Here is a 21,157-nt window from a genome sequence, read left to right on the forward strand (position 1 = left end):
GACACAGAAAAACAAATACACTATGATATCATTTATGTGCATTATTTAAAAAGTAAGCAAATGAAGGCATACAGTAAAACAGAAACACACTCACAGATATAGAAAGCAAACTAGTGATTACGAGTGGGGAGAAGAAATGGGAGAGGGGCCTGTTAGGGGTCTGAAATTAAGAGATACAAATGACTGTGTGAAAGTGAAAGTGAAGTCGTTCAGTCATGTCCGACTCTTTGTGACCCCGTGGACTGTAGCCTACCAGGCTTCACCATCCATGGAATTTTCCAGACAAGAGTATTGGAGTGGGTTGCCATTTCCTTCTCCAGGGATCTTCCCAACCCAGGGATCCAACCCAGGTCTCCAGCATTGCAGGCTGTCTGAGCCACCAGGGAAGCCAAAAATACACAAATGACTGTTTATAAAATAGATATGCAACAGGGATGCACTGTATAGCACAGAGTATTATAGCCATTATCCTGTAATAACTTCTAATGGAATATAAACTGTAAAAATACTGAATCAGTATGCTGTACTCCTGAAGCTAATATAATATTGTAAATCAACTATACGTCAATAAAAGTCTTCTTTTCCTAAAAATAAGTGATCAAATTCAAGCTTCTTCCAATCTACTTGGTAAATATGGAGATGTACAAAATACCCATATGGATAATATGTAAATGGTATTTTCAAGTTTTAGGATAGTAATAATTTACAGTTATTGTCTAGTCATCATTTTATCTGGTATCATTATTGTCATAAATTTTACAGATGAGGAGAACTTGGCACAGTTCTCACCATTTTAGTTGACAGAATAAGTCCTTCTGATTGTAGACCTCATTCCCTGTCTCTTTCTTCATATATGTATACAAACACAAACAACTGTATTCCTTGCTATTCAAGCTATATTTATCTGAACTAAGGAACTAATTACACTGAGATAAATTTTTTGGCAGATTATTTCTTGCAATCTAAAGTCTCATTGCAAACGAATCAAACTTAGAGGTCAAAGAGCACATAGGTTATGTTGCAGAACTCATCTGAACTCAGAAACCAAATAGATTTGCATATTTACTTTAACAATGTTACAAATACTAAAATGTGACGCCACAAGTAATGTTTACATATTTCAGTGTATTAAATCAAAGTTCAGAATTGACACTTAAAGTTGGGGATTCAAAGAGTACATACAAAAACAGACATCTCTCCATATATAAAGAGAGGACTTTTTTCTGATAGTGTTAAATGTGTGACTTTGCTCGATGTATTCTCCCCCCTATCTCCATGTCATGCCCTCTTAATTTACGTTGACCAATAAAACATAATTGAGAATACATATTTTAAGGCTCTCTAAAAGTATAAAATCATTATTTTGAATTTTCAAAAGAAGGTTACATTTTCGAACTAAATTTAACATTCAATTTTTACTCATAGTGTAACCTTCTTTCACCAATTAGAAAACTGAGAGTGTCATACAAATTAATTTAGTTGAACACACTCATAATTGGCAAGAAGAAGAAATGATTCAAGTAAACTTCTTTTTTTTTTTTTCTTGAAGTTAATACACCTTTGCTTGACCTCATCAGGTAATACAAGGTAGAGTGAGGCAATCAGCTGTTCACTTCAGTCACAGGTATGAGTGTGGAAACAACCCCATGTGAGATCAGAAGTCACAAGCAGGGCAACTGCAGGTTCTGAAAGGAGACCTGATTGGGTCCATGCCGGAAACTAGGCAGCTATCAGTGCTTGATTCAAGAGAATCTCACCTGGTGGGACCAACCAACAAATTACCTCCAGTCTCTGGCCCAAGGTAATTTGCAAGAGCACCTTTTCATCCCTCATGTAGGCCTGTGGAACTCATGCTGATAAAGACTCATGACTCATGGTAGCTGCTGCTGCTGCTGCTGCTGCTAAGTCACTTCAGTCGTGTCCGACTCTTTGTGACCCCATAGACGGCAGCCCACCAGGCTCCCCCGTCCCTGGGATTCTCCAGGCAAGAACACTGGAGTGGGTTGCCATTGCCTTCTCCAATGTGTGAAAGTGAAAAGTGAAAGTGAAGTCGCTCAGTCATGTCTGACTCGTAGCGACCCCGTGGACTGCAGCCTACCCCTCCGTCCATGGGATTTTCTAGGCAAGAGTACTGGAGTGGCTTAGCTACTGACAAGAATTTTATGAAAAATAAATTCACCCAGTTCTGTGACTTGAGTTTTAGTATTACATGACTTGAAAGTTATAATACTGAATTTAACTTCTGACTTCTGGTCTTTAAAAGAAAGTCCATGACCAAAGGCAAATTATGCTTTTGATATACCATATATAGAAGAAATAATTGTATGGAATAGGATTTAATGCCAATTATATTTTAAGCAGTTTTAGACTCATTTTTCCTCCGTAACTTTACCATTCTGTAAGGTTTTGTTGATTCTTCTGTGAAACATAGACCTAAAAGGTAACCAAACATAGGCGTGTATAATACAACAATGGGAATGATAAAGCAAAACATATATTCAATGATCACATAAAGTTTATAAATTGTACTTTTATATATCATCTCATTCCATCCTTACAAAATATCCATGAATTAGAAAACCAAGCTTATACCTCTATTGGCAACACTATTGAAACTTTAAAGAATAATAAAAATACATAGGAGTTTTTGGTATTATTTAATAGAAATGAAGGACTTCATGGTATCTGAAATAGTGGAAGTTTTGGGAGGGGGATGTTGATGGAAAGTGACTGTAGGTCATGAAAATGATGGGCAGTGCTTGGCTATCAGGGGTAAATTTTGTTTGCGCAGGACTGTTTGGGTCTGGGAACTTCAGTGAAAGTATGGACTAGCAGAGAAAACTAAGTAGTACAAGGAAAAGACCAAAATATCTGTTTTCACTCTGAACTTATGGATATAAAAAGGCTTCCTCTTGGAAATTACAATAGTAGGATTACCTACATATAAGTTTAGAGTTTGAATTTATATGCTGTGTATATTTTGAACACAATTACCTGATAAAATCACATATGATATTGAGAACTCAGGGGCTTCCATGGTGGGCAATGGTGAAGAATCTGCCTGCCAATGCAGGACGTGAAGGAGACATGAATTCGATCTCTGGGTCAGGAGGATCCCCTGGAGGAGGAAGTGGCAACCTCCTCCAATATGCTTCCTGAAGAATCCCATGGACAGAGGAGCCTGGCAGGCTACTGTTCATGGGGTGGCAAAGAGTCGGACTCAACTGAGCACAACACAGTACTCAGTATTGAGAACTCAAAGGGACAATGAAGTTTGGGTGGCTTTTGGAAAAGCAAAAACAAAATTGTTTCTGAAGGATCACATGGATTTAGACACATGAAGTCCTGCTTCTGAATGCAGAAGAATTGATGCTTTTGAGCTGTGGTGTTAGAGAAGACTTCTGAGAGTCCCTTGGACTGCAAGGAGATCCAACCAGTTCATTATCCTAAAGGAGATCAGTCCTGGGTGTTCATTGGAAGGACTGATGTTGAAGCTGAAACTCCAATACTTTGCCCACCTGATGTGAAAAGCTGACTCACTGGAACAGACCCTGATGCTGGGAAAGGTTGAGGGCAGGAGGAGAAGGGGACGACAGAGGATGAGATGGTTGGATGGCATAACCGACTCAATGGACATGAGTTTGAGCAAGCTTCAGGAGTTGGTGATGGACAGGGAGGCCTGGCGTGCTGCAGTTCATGGGGTCGCAAAGAGTCAGACACGACTGAGCGACTGGACTGAACTGAAGTCCTGCTGAGTTTGAGTTCACAGTCAAACTCACAAAACACGAGGAACATATCCCCAGTAAACAAGAGTCAGCAGACAAAATAGATTAACCTCCCCCTCAAATCAGTAGTAAATCTATTAGATATATAAGAAATATGTTCAAAATGACTAAATATATATATAGCAAATAAAAAGGAGAAAATATTACCATCATAAAGTAAAAGCAGGTGACTTCTGCTTAGGGTAAAAAGAATAGACATAATTTTCCATAGTCCTCCTGCTAAATACAATTATAATAGTGGACATGATCTACAAAACGAACATTATAAGAAGGGAGACTGGATAGGGGCCCAAGGAATGACATTATATAACTTAAAAAGCCAACAACTCAGGAACTCTAATGAGAAAAGAAAAAAAAAATCCTAACAAAATCTTCATTCAAGCTGAAGAACCAAGAAGGCAGCTGGCAAGACAGAAAACTTCCAAAATAATTTCTCTACTCCAGCCAAACACCATACCAAAAAATCTTTCATCCCACTTCACACTTGCAAAGGCCAATGGATAGCTTAGACTCCTATCCCTGGCCAAACTGTAAAAATGTACCCAAATCCCCCCACCTCCTGAGATGGTGTCAGAGGAGGGCATGGAGGGAGCCAGAGCTCTCATCTTTGTCAGACTATAATCAGTTCCTCCTCCCTTGGTGTAAGTGGGTAGCAGCATCAGCCTCCAATCCCTCCCAGCCAGGTAGTATTGAAGGAGACCTCAGGAGGAGCCAGAACTCTCTCCCACCCAGCAATGACTAGAAGCTCCTCACTTATCCTTGGGTATTGAGAATCCAGACTTCTATCCCCACTGGACCTGAGAAGGTGTTGTTCCCCCATCTTCATTTTTTTTTTTCCTGTAAAAAAAAAAAAAAAATGTGGGTTGAGTCTCTCTTATCATCAAAGATGTCATGCTCATCACATGATTTTTATTGTGCTTTTATTTTACTAACCATAGAAGAAATGGGTACTAGCTTTTAGGTAGAGAATGAGGCCCAGTGATTCACCATCATTCCCACATACAAATGGAGAAACTGAGATTCAGAAATTGTGTTTTACCCAAAAGAATATGGCTGGTTAGCCCCTAAGTTCAAATATTTCTCCAGGCATGTAGGCAGGTAGTGAGGTTGGGTTCTCTGAAGAGTTAGAAGCCAAGTACAGTGAGGGTGCAAAATAAAGAGCAGACTGGTTTCCCTTTAAGCTAAGGATAAACAGAGGCTAAATTTGTGGAAAACATGTGGAAACCCATCCAACAAGGAATATACATAGTTATGATTCCAATCCCTTCAAGTCTTTGCTCAAATAGAATGTATAACAGGTACCCGTCAGAGCAATTTATAAACAAGCGAACTAAACAGACTGCTTTAAATAAGGTTAGTGAGGTTTGTTATGTAGATTCCTTGGTGTCATCTCAGGTGGTAAGGATCTGGAGTTGTCTCTGATTAACTTCTGACCTTCCTGGTAGAAAGGAGAAGGGAACACCCACACAAATGTATGTCCTGGATTTAGGCAGATAGGGAGGACAGAGAGCTTTGCTTATATCTGTTTCTTCTCAATTGTCCTGAGATTAAAATGATTCTTAAGCCAAAGTGGCATATTTCAGGGTGGTATATTTTGCTACCTTTCACAGTGTTTTATTACTAATAACGATGAAGGAAATATAGCAAAACATTAAAATATGGCAAAGTTGAACACTATACAAAGGCATTTAACAGTTCTCTTTGAGTATACTTGAAATGTTAAAGTAGTTTTACAGAAGGGTAAACTGAGGCTCAGAGTTAAATGATTTACCTAATAACTTATTCTTAGTTATTAATAGAGTTGGGACACGATTGAGCGACTGAACTGAACTGAAACTGAGGCTGAGTTGAATGATTTACCTAATAACTTATTCTTAGTTATTAATAGAGTTGGGAACAAGAATCTACCTCCTTTAAGTTCTTATTCTTTGTCCTTTCCTCTGTATACTGCCCAAGGGCTGAAAGACTCTCCCTTTTTCTCCTCTGATTCTATGGCCCTCATTATAATTGTCAGCAGCGTGGGATGCTATTTACTTTGTTCCAAAGGGAATATGTAGTGGAAAGTATTAATAATACCCATTGGAAGATGAACCTTTGCTATCTATTGCGACATCTCCAAAGCCTCAGTTGGTCACTTAGATAAAACCATGCACTATTCCAATTTGACAGGAGAAAAAGGCATCTATGACCAGGTGGAAAAAGTTAATCCCACAATAGAAAATTGAAGAGTTCAATTTACATCTCTGATATATCTTATATCAGGTAGGTTATATCTAACAAAAATGTACATAAAAAATAGATTGTGTCCAGGTACGTATTGCATTATTACATTGTGCCTCAAAGAGAATCCACAGATGGGAGGAAAATGTATTAGAAGTAACAGAAAATAAGTCAAGATGAGAATGTTCATGTGTTTTAGCAGGTTTGGAAGAATTTGTGAGAGATTATGTAAGAAGGTGAAGTATTCTTGGGCAGATTATGACAAACTCCAATTGTACCTTAAAAAATCCAATATGGCATGCTTACCTAGCACCTGAATAAATAAACATGAAAATCAAGGCTATATATTTCTTTGTGGATACAGGCCTATGAAGGAAAACTATAAAAAAATTGTGGAAATGTTAATACCAAATTCAGCTTATAGTTTTGTGGTTGTATATCTTTGCATCAATGATTTACTTTACACTCTGTAAAAGTGGGTTTTACAAGATTTATTTAAACCTATAGAAATACTGTGCAAATTTCTTAAGATTCTCATTATTTTTTATCACTTTTTAAAAGCTTAGTAAACAGACTGCTGTTTATTTCCAATACAAAAGATAAGTAATTTCCTCTATGCTGCAATTCAAAGGGATTATTTTATTCCCTTTGAATTTGTTGGTTGGATTATGGGCACTGGTTTTAACAACTCAAGTATGAGCATGTATTATTAATGAGATGAAGTATTTTTGTTCCGTGTGGAGATGAAGTTTATGTAGGCAGTTTATGCTTTGTAGACAATTTACTGGGAAGGCCTCTGAGCACAGGGAGATTAGAAGAGAGAAATACTAAGCAAATGATAGATATGGAGTGGAATATATTTCAGTGAGCACTAAGTGCGTTTATGGAAAGTCTACTCCATGCAGAATATCTGCACTATATCCTGTGAGCTGTACATACGATGCACAAGTATTCAAGCATCGCTCCATGTGGTGGGAAATGTTAGCTACCCACAAACTCTTACCTTAAAAGAGCAATGATATACATGTAAGTAAAGCACCTCAACAAAATTAGGAGGTGAGAAATTTCAGCTTAAGTTCTGTGAAGACTTTTTGAGGAGATGACATTTGCATTGGAATAGACCATCTATTTGTGAAAGATAGGAAAAAATGAATAGGTAGTGTTTACCAGCTTAATAAATGATTGAGTGTGTCTTTGCTAGAGAGCAGTGTAGATAAAACAGACGAAACCATGTATACTTTGTTGTCAAGGTAAAGAATTTAAAATTTATTTTTTCACTTTAACGAGTAATGAGATGTTACAAGTGGAAGAGAGAGGAAAAAGTAAGGTTTACAGCCTGGAAGAATAACAGTGACAGTTACACAATGAAAAATCCTGGAAGGGGAAACGGTTGAATTAGGAGAAAAGTTGTGAGCCAGAAATGTACCTTATTCTCATAACTGATACACACTGTGCTGTGTGCTCAGTTGCTCAGTCAAGTCCAGCTCTTTGTGACCCTGTGGATCATAGGCCGCCAGGCTCCTCTGTTCACGGGATTTCCCAGGCAAGAATATTGGACTGGGTTGTGATTTCCTTCACCAGGCTATTTCCCAACCCAGGGATTGAGCCTCCATCTCCTGCATTGGCAGGCGGGTTCTTTTTACTAGTAGTCACCAGGAAGCCCATATAATGGAATATTACTAATTCCTCCAGGGGATCTTCTTGACCCAGGGATCAAACTCGTGCCTCGTGTCTCATATCTCACGCATTGGCAGGCAGGTTCTTTAGCACTAGCAGCACCTGGGAACCCCTTTATACACGTTGTATTCATACAATAAACATTTTCACTAGGTAGAGTTCATAATTTTATGTATAAGTTCATAAACTTGAGCAAGAACAACTTTAGAGATGGGGAAACAGAAAGAAAGTGAGTCCACATGGAAAAGGTAGTAAAATAATGTATGGTATATTTCAGAATACTGCAATTACATACTGTTATAAACACTGTTGCCACTAACACATTCATTTAATTTTTAATTTTTTAAGATGGATTCTCTTAATAGTTCGACTCCAGAGATGTAGGATGAATAAATTCTGGAGATCTAACATACAGCATGGTGACTATAGTTAGTAGTAATGCATTATATATTTAAAATTTGCTGAGAGACTGGATTTTAATTGTTTTACAAATGAAAATATAACTATGTGGGATAATGGATATGTTAATATTAGCTTGATTGTGATAATAATTTCACAGTGTATACAAGTACCAAAATATCACACTGTATACCTTAAATATGTTTTACTCATCAGTTATTACTCAATAAAGCTAGAGAGGGTGGGATTGAGAGTCTAGGACGATATCCCAGAGACAGAGTGAGACTTTAACTTCTTATATGAAATAGGCAGTTGAACACATATATGCTCTTACATGGGGGTAAGATCACTTCTCACTCTAAGGTTCATTACTATAAATGTGATCAATGGTTAATTGTGAGAACAAATACAGCTATAAATAGAGCTTCCTGAAAGTTTTTTTTTTTTTTTTCAGTTCAATGGAATTGGATTTATATAGCAGGGCTATATTATTACAGGGAAGAAATGAAATGCAAGTTTGAAATAATTCTCAGGATTATTCTGATTCCAAATAAATATATTTAAAGGAGCATGGGGCATTTATAATTCAATTATTTTTTATTTCTCTATGCTGAAACAACTAGTCTTTAATTATGAAGATGTCTTAATAATCTCATGGAGGACACTAGGCAAGGGGATCATAAATTATTCTAAATCTAATCTTTATAGGCAAGCATAATGGAAAATTTAGGTTTTGTTTTTAAATTATTAAGCAAAGACGAGTTTTAGATAATTAAGATAAAGTTATAGTATGTATTTTAAGAAATTATGCAAAAGAGTAATTGACAGTCTAGGTTGCAACTATAGACCTGGAAAATATATATTCAACAGTATCTCCTTAGTAGGAACTGTTTAAATTGTTATTATTCCTGCAATAGTAGTAAAGTTTTGTTTACATTGTGATCATGATAAGTTAGGTCATGAATGAGCTTCTTTACTACTGTGTGAAAGATCATTAAGACTATCCCAAAACTCAAGGGATTCTAATGAGACTGGTAAAATTATTTGGACATTCTCACAAGCTCCTTCTGACTCTTCAGATATATTATCATGGTCTCTTCAAAATTTTTCATTCAGCAAATATGCATTATATCTGGTATCTCAGAATCCTTTACATTAAAAGTGTTATAGTTTGTAATTCTGATTCCCCCAATTTCCCTTCTTCAGGATTGTTTCAGAGCAAGTCTGCAGCCTGGATCCATGGATAAGGTCAATTCATCGGTGGTGTCTGAGTTTGTGTTACTGGGACTCTCTAGTTCTCAGGAGATCCAGATTTTCTTTTTTGTTTTCTTCTCTGTGTTATATGTGGTCATTGTGCTGGGAAACCTTCTCATTATCCTCACAGTGACTTCTGACAACAGCCTGCACTCTCCCATGTACTTTCTCTTGGGAAACCTTTCCTTTGTGGACATCTGTCAGGCTTCCTTTGCTACTCCTAAGATGATTACTGATTTTCTGAGTGAACACAAGACCATCTCCTTCAGTGGTTGCATAGCTCAGATTTTCTTCACTCACCTCTTCACTGGAGGGGAGATGGCGCTACTTGTCTCCATGGCCTACGACAGATACGTAGCCACATGCAAACCCCTGCACTATGTCGTCACCATGAGCCGAAGGACTGCGCTGCTCCGGTAATGATCTCCTGGGCTGTGGGCTTGGTGCACACACTAAGCCAGTTGTCATTTACTGTGAATCTGCCTTTTTGTGGGCCCAATGTAGTAGGCAGCTTTTTTTGTGACCTCCCTCGAGTGACCAAACTTGCCTGCCTGGACTCTTACGTCATTGAAATCCTGATTGTAGTCAATAGTGGAATCCTTTCCTTAAGCACTTTCTCACTCTTGGTCAGCTCTTACATCATTATTCTCATCACTGTCTGGTTTAAGTCTGCTGCTGCAATGGCCAAAGCATTTTCTACTCTGGCTGCCCATATTACTGTAGTAATAGTATTCTTTGGACCTTGCATATTCATCTATGTGTGGCCCTTTACCATCTACCCTGTGGATAAAGTTCTTGCCATATTTTATACCATTTTCACTCCCATTCTAAACCCTATTATTTATACATTAAGGAACAAAGATACGAAGACTGCCTTGAGGAAAATTATGACCCATTATTTGAGGCCCAAGAAAATTTCTGAAATGCCAGTAATAGTGAGGAATTCCCTTTATTAAGACCAAATTCATTCAAATTCCACAAATCAATAGTCTGTTTATAAATATTTTCAACATGCTTGCATGGTATATCTTAAATGTGGTGAAAATAACGAAGAAGATGATTTAGAGATATTTAGTGGATATTAAGTTTTTTCCCTGATATCATCTTAGCAAAAGTTACATATCCAAGAATAGGAAAAAAAAATCATGACTACTGGTTCTGGAGATAAGTTATGGGATGGTTGTATATAGATACCATAGATGCTTTAGTTATAGGTAAATATAAATAGGATGGGAAAAAAGAATGAGTAGCTGATTCTTTGGTGGGGATAACTTTAGACATTTTAAAAATCTTATGAGTTTCCTAATTTACATGCCTAAGAATCAATATAGGCAAATAATGTTCAAGATTCTGAAACTGAATTTTCCCATCCAGAGGACAGCAGCTTCACTGATTTAAGATAAGTGCATAAAATTAAGTGAAGATTCTTCAGCTAAGAGATTTCTCCTCCAATATCAATTATGCCTATCCCATATTATTTTCCAATAATTAACAGTGCTTTAAAGTATGGAACTAAATATAATTGGAAGTTTACTTTTCAAATATTTAGTGGGCTTTCTCTGATCAGTTAAGGAAATGCCAGTTTCCTCTGAAATTACTAGTTGTAGAAGACAGAAGAATCTTTAAAGCTGACCAATTCAACACTGACTTTTCAGTCTGTTCTATAAGGAGCTGTGCAGCACTCTTTGTATGTGGGCCAAATACAAAGTTCTTTGTTATAATGATCAATGTTAAACATACATCCTGGTTAGCAATCAGGACCCCACAAATGGATCTCTACCCTGGACTCTGGGGACAGTTAGGAAAATTATTACTGTTGATTAGACCTTCTAATTTTACTTTCCCAAATTTCTCAATTCATACAAGGCAAATAGATTATGGAAATATTAGTCTCTCTTTTATGCTAAGAATGAAAACTCTAATTTTGCACTTTATTGTTTGCCTTTTTTATTTATTGTTGCACTTTATTGTTCAGTTATACATTGTAATGTGAAGGCATTGGTTTTTAGTTTGGGTAAACTGATTTGGTAGGTAATTTTTGACATTGAAATCTATATGCCATATATCAGTTCAGTTCAGTTCAGTCGCTCAGTCGTGTCCGACTCTCCGCGACCCCATGAATTACAGCACGCCAGGCCTCCCTGTCCATCACCAACTCCCGGAGTACACTCAAACTCATGTCCACAGAGTCGGTAATGCCATCCAGCCATCTCATTCTCCGTCGTCCCCTTCTCCTCCCGCCCCCAACACTTCCCAGCATCAGAGTCTTTTCCAGTGAGTCAACTCGTCGCATGAGGTGGCCAAAGTATTGCAGTTTCAGCTTTAGCATCAGTCCCTCCAATGAACATCCAGGATTGATCTCCTTTAGAATGGACTGGCTGGATCTCCTTGCAATATAAGGGACTCTCAAGAGTCTTCTCCAACACCACAGTTCAAAAGCATCGATTCTTCGGCGATCAGCCTTCCTCACAGTCATATATATAACATTGAATTAATCTTAAATTTGTATCTTAATGAACTTCTTGAAATAAAATGCTAAATATTAAGAAATGGAGTCTGAATTCCCAGAGTTAATTTCACAGAAGAAGAAATGTTCGTGTCAGAGGACTCCAAATTTTGAATTTTTCCACATGGCCTCACTTACATTGTATGTAAATGAACAAAGTATCTTTACAAGGTCTTGCTCAAGGAGATATAAAGTGCTATCTATATCTCAACTAAGTTTTTTTAAAGAATGTCTGGAAAGCCAGCAATTTTTCTTGTAGTAGAGAAAAACACATTTTGTTCTTAATTCTTTATGTAATCTCTTTACGAGCTGCATATTCCAGGTCCTACCTTTAAATGTTGATGAATTTGACAACTTTCTTAGCAGTAGATACGATTTCAGATAAGTTAGAAGAATTTCCAGCCCATGTGTGCCAAGAAAAAGAGCAATGGTAACAATTATGTCTGGTGATTCCTTTTATCAGAAAAGGTAATAAGAAAGGTTAGAAGAAAATTACAAGTATTCCTTTAATAAAAAGTATATTTTCCCTTTCTGAAGGAGGGCATGGCAACCCACTCCAATATTCTTGCCTGGAGAATCCCATGGACAGAGGAGCTTGGTGAGCTACAGGTCATAGGGTTGCAAAGAGTTGGACACTACTGGAACGACTTAGCACACACATATTTTTTCCTTAGCTCATTTCCTTTTTTAAAAAAAATGTGTATTTTTGATGTGAACCATTTTTAAAGTTTTTAAAAATGTCGGGAAGTCCCTCCTTTGTCTATTTCTTGACAAAGAAGCTTTATCAGTTAACAGTTTAGCAGGAGAAAATCAAACAAAATTTAGTAACATACATACATGTGAGAGACCCGGAAAACTGGGTAACTCACCAAAATGGCTAAAACCTTCACCTAAATACTGCCTGCAGGTAAAGAGAAAAGAGGATGTTGGTGATAGAGGTATGGTGAGAGGAAGGCAATTTACATGGAAATACAAAAGCAAATGTTTGGAAAACGAATATTTGCTGAGCTGTGCAGAGACAATGGGACACTGAGAAGAATCTTAACAAACAGACTTTGCTGTGTTCCTCCCGGCTATACACCTAGTTCATATTATAGCTATCAAGGTGACAGTGTGTTGCGATAAGTCACTTCAGTCGTGTCTGACTTTGCAACCCTATGGGCTCTAGCCCGCCAGGCTCCTCTGTCCATGAGATTTTCCAGGCAAGAATACTGGAGTGGGTTGCTGTGCCCTTCTCCAGGGGATCTTCCCAACCCAGGAATGGAATCCAACCCAACAATGGAAACTTGTCTCTGCATTGGCAGGCGGATTATTTACCACCAGCTGGGAAGCCCATCAAGCTCCCTTCCTAAAACAGATCCTGTCTACATTCTTGAGGCAGTTAAAGGGAATATCAAAGTTTCTTCCTGAGTCTTTGCATCTTACTTGTCTTCATCTCAAAATAATTCTCATGCCAAAGGAATATTTTGGGGTAGCAAATTGTGCTTCCCTACTGATGCTGGGAAAGGTTGGGGGCGGGAGGAGAAGGGGACGACAGAGAATGAGATGGCTGGATGGCATCACCGACTCTGTGGACATGAGTTTGAGTGAACTCCGGGAGTTGGTGATGGACAGGGAGGCCTGGCGTGCTGTGATTCATGGGGTCGCGGAGAGTCCGACACGACTGAGCGACTGAACTGAACTGAACTGACAGCTATTTTAACGATAATCTTTTTTTCTTTTCCTGCAAGCGAAAGAAACTAATTCTGACCATTCAAAGCGCAAAGTTACTATTATAAGAAGTTAGTATAAAGAAACAAATGCTGCCTTCTGTATCAGCTTTGAAAGGACCAAACCCTTCTCCACTGCAGTCACCTGCTGCCAGCGCGCCTGAGAGGGCTCGGAATGGAGAAACACTGGCAGCACACGACGCTGTGGATGCTACCTCTAGATGGCCAAGATGCCCTTTGAAGGACAGTTTTCAATGACCTCAGCTTCTTGTATTTTTCCACACATAGAAAAGCACTAAAAGCATTAATTTGATGTGTCTGTTCCTTTGTAATTAGCAGTAATCTGCTATTTTGTTTGACCACATGTTTTTCTCAGCAAAAGAAATTTGTACTCTGGCTCCTCCCTCACTTCTTCAGACAATTCCTCAGAGTTCTTTGAGACACTGTCTCCTGGGCTGTTCTCCATGTTTTTCTGGTGGCTCCGATGGTAAAGAATCCACCTGCAATGCCGGAGCTTGTGGTTCGATTCCTGGGTTGGTGAGATTCCCTGGAGGAGTGCATAGCTACCCACTCCAGTATTCTTCCCTGGAAAATCCCTGTGGAAGAGGTGCCTGGTGGGCTACAGTCCATGAAGTTGCAAAGAGTTGGACTCGACTGAGCAACTAAGCAAAGCGCTCCTGGGCTATAGTCTTCAGTAAGGTCCCTGAATAAAATTTAACTCACAACTTTCATGTTGTGCATTTTAATATTAGTCAATGTGTGTCCATATATGGTGTGTCCATATGTTTGGTTTGTAGAAATGTGTGCTTGATAATTTTACCAATCTTATATTTCCCTTGTCAGGTTCTTAATCTTACACATATTCATCTATAAAAATAGTGTAATAATTTAATCACTGAATGTATTCCACCACACTAAAACATTATACATCTTTACTCTCAAATTCATGGATACTTGGGTTGTTTCCAGTATCGATCCCTCTCAATCAATGCTGCAGTACATGCCATTGTTCTTGTGTCCTTAGGCATGTGCACATTTTACTCGCGTTTGAGTACACACACACACTTAGCATATACACATGCAAAGTGATAGGAGAAATCTATTTCAATCTCGTTCTTTAAAGATGACCATTTAAAACCTACATCTACATCACAACCTTTGGAAATCTAGACAATGTATTATATAAAATATAGTTGAAAAGACTTGTCCACTAAAAATATAGTCACAAACTCAAAGTAGAGAATTATTTTATTTGGTGGGAATGTTTAGGACTCCAAGCCTGGGAGACAGCATCTCAGTAGCTCTGAGATAACTTCTCCAAAGAGGCAGGAGAAGGAATCAGGCTATATACAAGTTTGCGGCAAAGTGGGTAAGCAGTCTGAACATCAAAGACTATTCCTAAGTAGTAAGGAAAACCAGATATCATGGGAAGATGCAAGGCTCAGGCTCACTGAATTCATTGCTTTCATATGCATCTCAGCTATCTAGGGCCAAATTCTGTTTCTAGTTTGTTTACATCTTTAATTCCTTGTTCACCATATGGAGTGGCAGGTGTGGCAAATGGCTATTTCTGGCATCCCCCCAGCTCTTCAGCGATTGTCATACGGGGTAGGATGGTGGCATCTGCTGGATCACAGGCATTCTGCTCTGTTTTGGGAGCCCTCATCCACATTTGGAGCCCAGAAATCGCTGATGACTCAACATTTCTTATTTATTGATATGACAGGAGATATTTTCATTTCACAGACAGCTGAAATATTTTGGGAGAGAAATAGATTTTTCATGTAGAAGATATGGTACTGCTAAGTCACTTCAGTTGTGTCCGACTCTGTGCGACCCCATAGACGGAAGCCCACCAGGCTCCCCCGTCCCTGGGATTCTCCAGGCAAGAACACTGGAGTGGGTTGCCATTTCCTTCTCCAATGTGTGAAAGTGAAAAGTGAAAGTGAAGTCGCTCAGTCATGTCCGACCCTTAGCGACCCCACGGACTACAGCCAACCAGGCTCCTCCATCCATGGGATTTTCTAGGCAAGAGTACTGGAGTGGCTTGCCATTGCCTTCTCCGGTAGAAGATATGAGGGTGCCTTAAAATATTTGAAGAGACATTATGTTTAAGTGGGAGTAGGTTTTCTTTATTAAACTACAGATGGTAGAACCAGTTAAGCACTCTAACAATAGACTAAGTGTCCTGTGAAATAGTGGGCTCCTTGTGATTGGAGGAAACCACTCTGAGGCTGGGTGATCATTTGTAAAACAGTATGATTGTTTTCTTGGGCTTCAAAATTAGTGCAGATGGTGACTGCAGCCATGAAATTAAAAGATGCTTACTCCTTGGAAGAAAAGCTATGACCAACCTAGACAACATATTAAAAAGCAGACATTACTTTGCCAACAAAGGTCCATATAGCCAAAGCTATGGTTTTCCCAGTAGTCTTGTATAGATGTGATAGGTGCACCATAAAGAAAGCTGAGTGCCGAAGAATTGATGCTTTTGAACTGTGATGTTGGAGAATACTCTTTAGAGTTTCTTGGAGAGCAAAGAGATCAGACCAGTCAATGCTAAAGGAAATCAGTCCTGAATATTCATTGGAAGAACGGATGTTGAAGCTGAAACTCCAAAACTTTGGCTACCTGATGTGAAGAACTGACTCACTGGAAAAAGATCCTGATCCCTGATGCTGAGAAAGACTGAAGGCAGGAAGAGAAGGGGATGACAGAGGATGAGATGGTTGGATGGCATCACCGACTTGATGAACCTGAGTTTGAACAGGCTCCAGGAGTTTGTGATGGACAGGGAAGCCAGGCGTGCTGCAGTCCATGGGGTCACAAAGAGTCAGACATGACTGCAACTGAACTGAACTGGACTGATGATTGTTTTACTGACAGAAAGTTCAGTTCAGTTCAATTCAGTCGCTCGACAGAAAGTTAGGAATTGAAAAATTACTTTGCTGACTAGGAATCAGAGATAAATTATCTTTTGCTTTCATACACACCAACTCGTTGGTAATAAACTTTTTTCCTTTCTTTTCCACTCCTGGAAAAATTATTTTGTAAAACATGATTACTCCCACTGTTGGATGACATCAGATCTCTAAAGGGTGATTTCTCACTTCCCCAAAGAAATCAGTTTCCTGGATTGAGGATGGAAAGCTTTATATTGCATTACCTTAGATATTGTGATTGTATAGTCCAGGACAAGAGGAGCAGAGCCTTCACTACTTCAGGACAAGAACTGAGGGGTATGCTTTTGCACAGCTCAGTTCAGGGACAAGTTTAAATGCATCAAGTCAAGAGTATATTGAAAATATTTTTAATATGAAGGGCAGCCAAGTTGATAATAATAGGATTAATATTTGATAAACAAAAGGAAGTATGATATAACCATTATCTGTCCCTTATATGCCATTTTTATGCTTTCTATTCAGAAGATAATTGGCCATTTGTTAAAACGATTATTTGCTATCACAATTTGCCTAGAATGAAGAAGGTGTAACTATATAATGGCCAGTAAGGGTATCCTTTACTGCTTTTGCTCTGCTGTTAGGCAAACAGGTAATTAGCTATTGTAAGACAAAATAATGAAAACAAATTTATGCATGTTATGGTTTTGGAGATCTATTAACATAATTTAGAGATGGCTATGGATGTAACATCAACTTCTGTGTCTCAAACTTGGTTTTACACCAAGAATGAGGAAATTCTCCTATAGCGTACTTTGCATTTCGAAAGCATTTCTTCTGAAGTACATTGACAATAAAAAGGTGTATGATTCATTAATAACTTTCTGGTGCTCTGTGCCTAGCCCAAGGAATTGTGAGTGACTTTTATAAACTCCACATATTTCCATAACATAACCGCCTCTGAACTTAGAATTTTAGAGATGAAAATAGCCTTGGAAATAATCTAGTTCTACCTTCCATAGGCAGTCACGCAGCTGAAAAGTGACAAAAGTTAGTTGTTCTTTTTTTTTTTTACTAATGGGTACTACCTTAAAAATTAAGAAGAAAATGAGATATAGCATTGACCCTAGTCTATTCTACTTGGATTAAGAAATCATAGGAAACTAGGGTGGAAAAGATTTTGTAGTTGTTTCCTGTATTTTGAAAAGTGAAATGACAAATCTTATCATCTATTAGATACTTTGTAGAAAATTTGGATATTTCAGAAATACTTTTTTAAAAGATGAGACGATCTTTAAATATTGAATAAATACCACTGACTACAGGTTATTAACCACTATGCTTTCCCTTCCTCCTCTTCCTTCTACTCTCCTCCTTCTCCTCTTCTGCCCCCCTTTTCTCCTCTTCCTCCTCCTTATTTTCTTCTTATCTTCATCTCTCTCTCTCTCCCTTTCTCCCTCTCTCTCTCTTTAATGTTATTCCACTAAATTATCATGATATTTGTCAGGCTTTATCTAGGAGACTGAAAGTTACATGAAGTCCATCATGGCCTCAAATTTTATATGTTTAAAATTAATAACTGTAGCTTTGTAGGATCATTTTTAGTTTTAGAAATGGAATTTCTTTCCTTTCCAATGTTTGTTTGTCTCCTTCTCTGCATCGCTCATGTAAATACATGTTCAGAAAAGCCAACACTGGCCCAAATCTTCCACATGGAGAAGAGAATCACATAATGGAAGCTTTTAATGAGGTCAGTTCTTGCCTTTTTAATCTGTTTCTATTCTTGAGTAACTTAAGTTTCTGATTCCCCTTAAAACTAGAGATTGTAAATCAAATGCACTGAGTATTCTTTGAAAGGGTAGAATTTAGTGCCTCAGCAATCAGGTTATAATCACATAAATTAAAGCTTCTAACAGTGTAAATATTTTTAATTGGTTAATTTATTGGTTCAGTTTTGCTTTTAAGCTTTTAAATATCTGTTGTATTAGTTATATCTTTCACTGAAGTATACAGGGTGTAGAACTTCAATCAGTATAGTGACAAATTAATACCTCTTGTGTTGTGTTGGATACACAGGGCTAAAGCCAAAAATGTCTTCTGATCCACAAGAGGTTGTGCAGGGTTTCCTTCTGGGATCAATTGCCCACATGGTGCCCAATGTAATAAAGCAAAATGTCAAAAATCAATTTAGAGGCTATTAACACATTACTTAAATTTTCTCTTTTGAAAATCTATTATGTGTTCAAAATGCACCACATATAGTCATATAAAATATTTCCAAAAGAACAAACAGATTTTGATAAATCCAGGTGTGTCAGGCATGTTTGGGAAGAGACAAAAGGCAGAGTTGGACGAGATTGAAGACACATAGGTGACTCATTCACTGATGGTATTTATGCAACAGAAGGTGAACTCTGATTAACTATTGTTCAAAGGATGAAAGGAACATTCTCGTTCTTGATTTTCACAGAAACTTTCAGAGTATTACCATTGCCTCTTCTTTCGACATGGTCACAAATTGCTTCTATTAAGCTTTCTAAAGCAGTGTCACTTTATGATTCTCAGTTTGGAGAACATTCATGTAACCCACTAGAATTACATTTAAGGCTAATTGAATCCATGATTTACTCCTAACCTACCATTCCCAACTTCATTTTTACTGTTCCTTAGCACACCCTCCTCCAGCCAAGCCACTGAGCTCATGGCTCTCTGAATATGCCTTTCATGTTTTCACACTTGTAGCTTTAGTTCTGCTATTCCCCATGCTTAAAATAGCCGTTTCCTTCAGTTTTGCCTAGCAAATTACAAGCTTTTAAATAGTTTTAGCTAAAATGATACATACCCCATGATATGTTACCTTACCACTTTGGCATAGTTAATTTCATTTTGCTAATATCTATGGTATTATTTTGGAGAAGGAAATGGCAACCCACTCCAGTGTTCTTGCCTGGAGAATCCCAGGGATGGCAGAGCCTGGTGGGCTGCCGTCTATGGGGTCGCACAGAGTCGGACACGACTGTAGCGACTTAGCAGCAGCAGCAGCAGCATGGTATTATTTCATCAGGTATTGTTTGCATGTTTCTGATTTTATATTTTTAATTTTAATATGAATATCTTATCTCTCTATGATAGGATCCATATCTAATTATCTTTGTTTCTCACTTCTGCTTTCCACAGCAGACATAGATGTTAAATACTAGTTTATTGACTATTTACATAGTCTCATTAAGTTAACTTTTAATTGAAAACTTACCATATTTCTTTGGTATATATACTAGATAGGTGTCAATCATTGTGACATTTTCCTGATTTTTTTTACTTAGGTAACAGTAGATTGGAAACATGGCTCACACAAATGAATCAATGGTGTCTGAGTTTGTGCTTCTGGGACTCTCTAATTCTTGGGAACTTCAGCTTTTCTTCTTTGCCATCTTCTCAATAGTGTATGTGGCATCAGTTCTGGGCAACATCATGATTATTGTTGTTGTTTCCTCTGACGCCCATTTGAACTCTCCTATGTACTTCCTGCTCAGTAATCTATCTTTCATTGATATCTGCCAATCTAACTTTGCCACCCCCAAGATGCTTGTGGACTTTTTTGTGGAGCACAAAACTATTTCCTTTGAGGGTTGCATGGCCCAAATATTCCTTCTTCACAGTTTTGTTGGGAGTGAGATGATGTTGCTTGTAGCTATGGCATGTGACAGATTTATAGCCATTTGTAAGCCTCTACACTATAGCACAATTATGAATCGAAGACTATGTATAATTTTTGTGTTTATTTCCTGGGCTGTGGGTATTCTTCATTCTGTGAGCCACTTGGCTTTTACAGTGGATCTGCCATTCTGTGGCCCCAATGAGGTAGACAGCTTCTTTTGTGACCTTCCCATGGTAATAGAGTTGGCTTGCATGGATAGTTACGAAATGGAAATTATGACCCTAACTAACAGTGGCCTGATATCACTGAGCTGTTTTCTGGCTTTAATTATTTCCTACACTGTCATTTTGATCACTGTCCGTCACCGTTCCTCCAGCGGATCATCCAAGGCACTTTCTACATTAACTTCCCATATCACGGTGGTCATTCTTTTCTTTGGGCCTTGCATTTATTTTTATATATGGCCTTTTAGCAGACTTTCGCTGGATAAGTTCCTTTCTGTGTTTTACACTGTTTGCACACCCCTGTTGAATCCCATCATCTACTCTCTGAGAAATGAAGATGTTAAATCAGCCATGAGAAAATTGAGAAACCGTCATATGAGCTTCTGGAAAAACTAGGACACACCATGAAGGAACATAAATATGCAATGGAAATGAAAAGCCCCTACTGGATCACAGCATCAAGCCAATTATTTTTGCTAATGACTGGGGTTATTCAATTACAGAATTAGATTTTTTCCCCAACTGCAAAGGAATTGCATAAAACCAGTTCTTGGTTTGCTATTTAATTTTGACCACTTTTTCATACTTCATAATTCTAAAGTACAAATTCTCTTGAAAATATTTAGTAACCTTTCAAAATATTTTATAAATAATTTAGAGATTCTAATCTACAAAAAAAGCTATTCATGTTACTAAGTTTGTGATTCTCTTCAATTGAACTTGTGTAATTTTTATGCCTTGTAATCAAAACATGCAAATAAATTATGTTTCTGTTAGGCTCTATCAACTTATTCATAATATTTTTTTCTATAAATTGACATGGTG

General features: G+C 37.9%; 1 protein-coding gene and 1 pseudogene across 1 annotated transcript; both read left to right on the forward strand.

Annotated features, from left to right (window-relative positions):
• Positions 1 to 9,320: 9,320 nt before the first annotated feature.
• On the forward strand, positions 9,321 to 10,291 carry LOC148776666 (olfactory receptor 4K5-like; annotated as a pseudogene).
• Positions 10,292 to 19,792: 9,501 nt separating this feature from the next.
• Positions 19,793 to 20,728, forward strand: LOC148776667 (olfactory receptor 4K1). The gene has a single exon (XM_088840366.1). The coding sequence runs from the start codon at positions 19,793 to 19,795 to the stop codon at positions 20,726 to 20,728; it is 936 nt and encodes a 311-aa protein (XP_088696492.1).
• Positions 20,729 to 21,157: the final 429 nt, after the last annotated feature.

This window comes from Moschus berezovskii, chromosome 9 (assembly GCF_049115385.1).
Source record: "Moschus berezovskii isolate FMDL1 chromosome 9, NW_MosBer_1.0, whole genome shotgun sequence".
Taxonomy (NCBI): Eukaryota; Metazoa; Chordata; class Mammalia; order Artiodactyla; family Moschidae; genus Moschus; species Moschus berezovskii.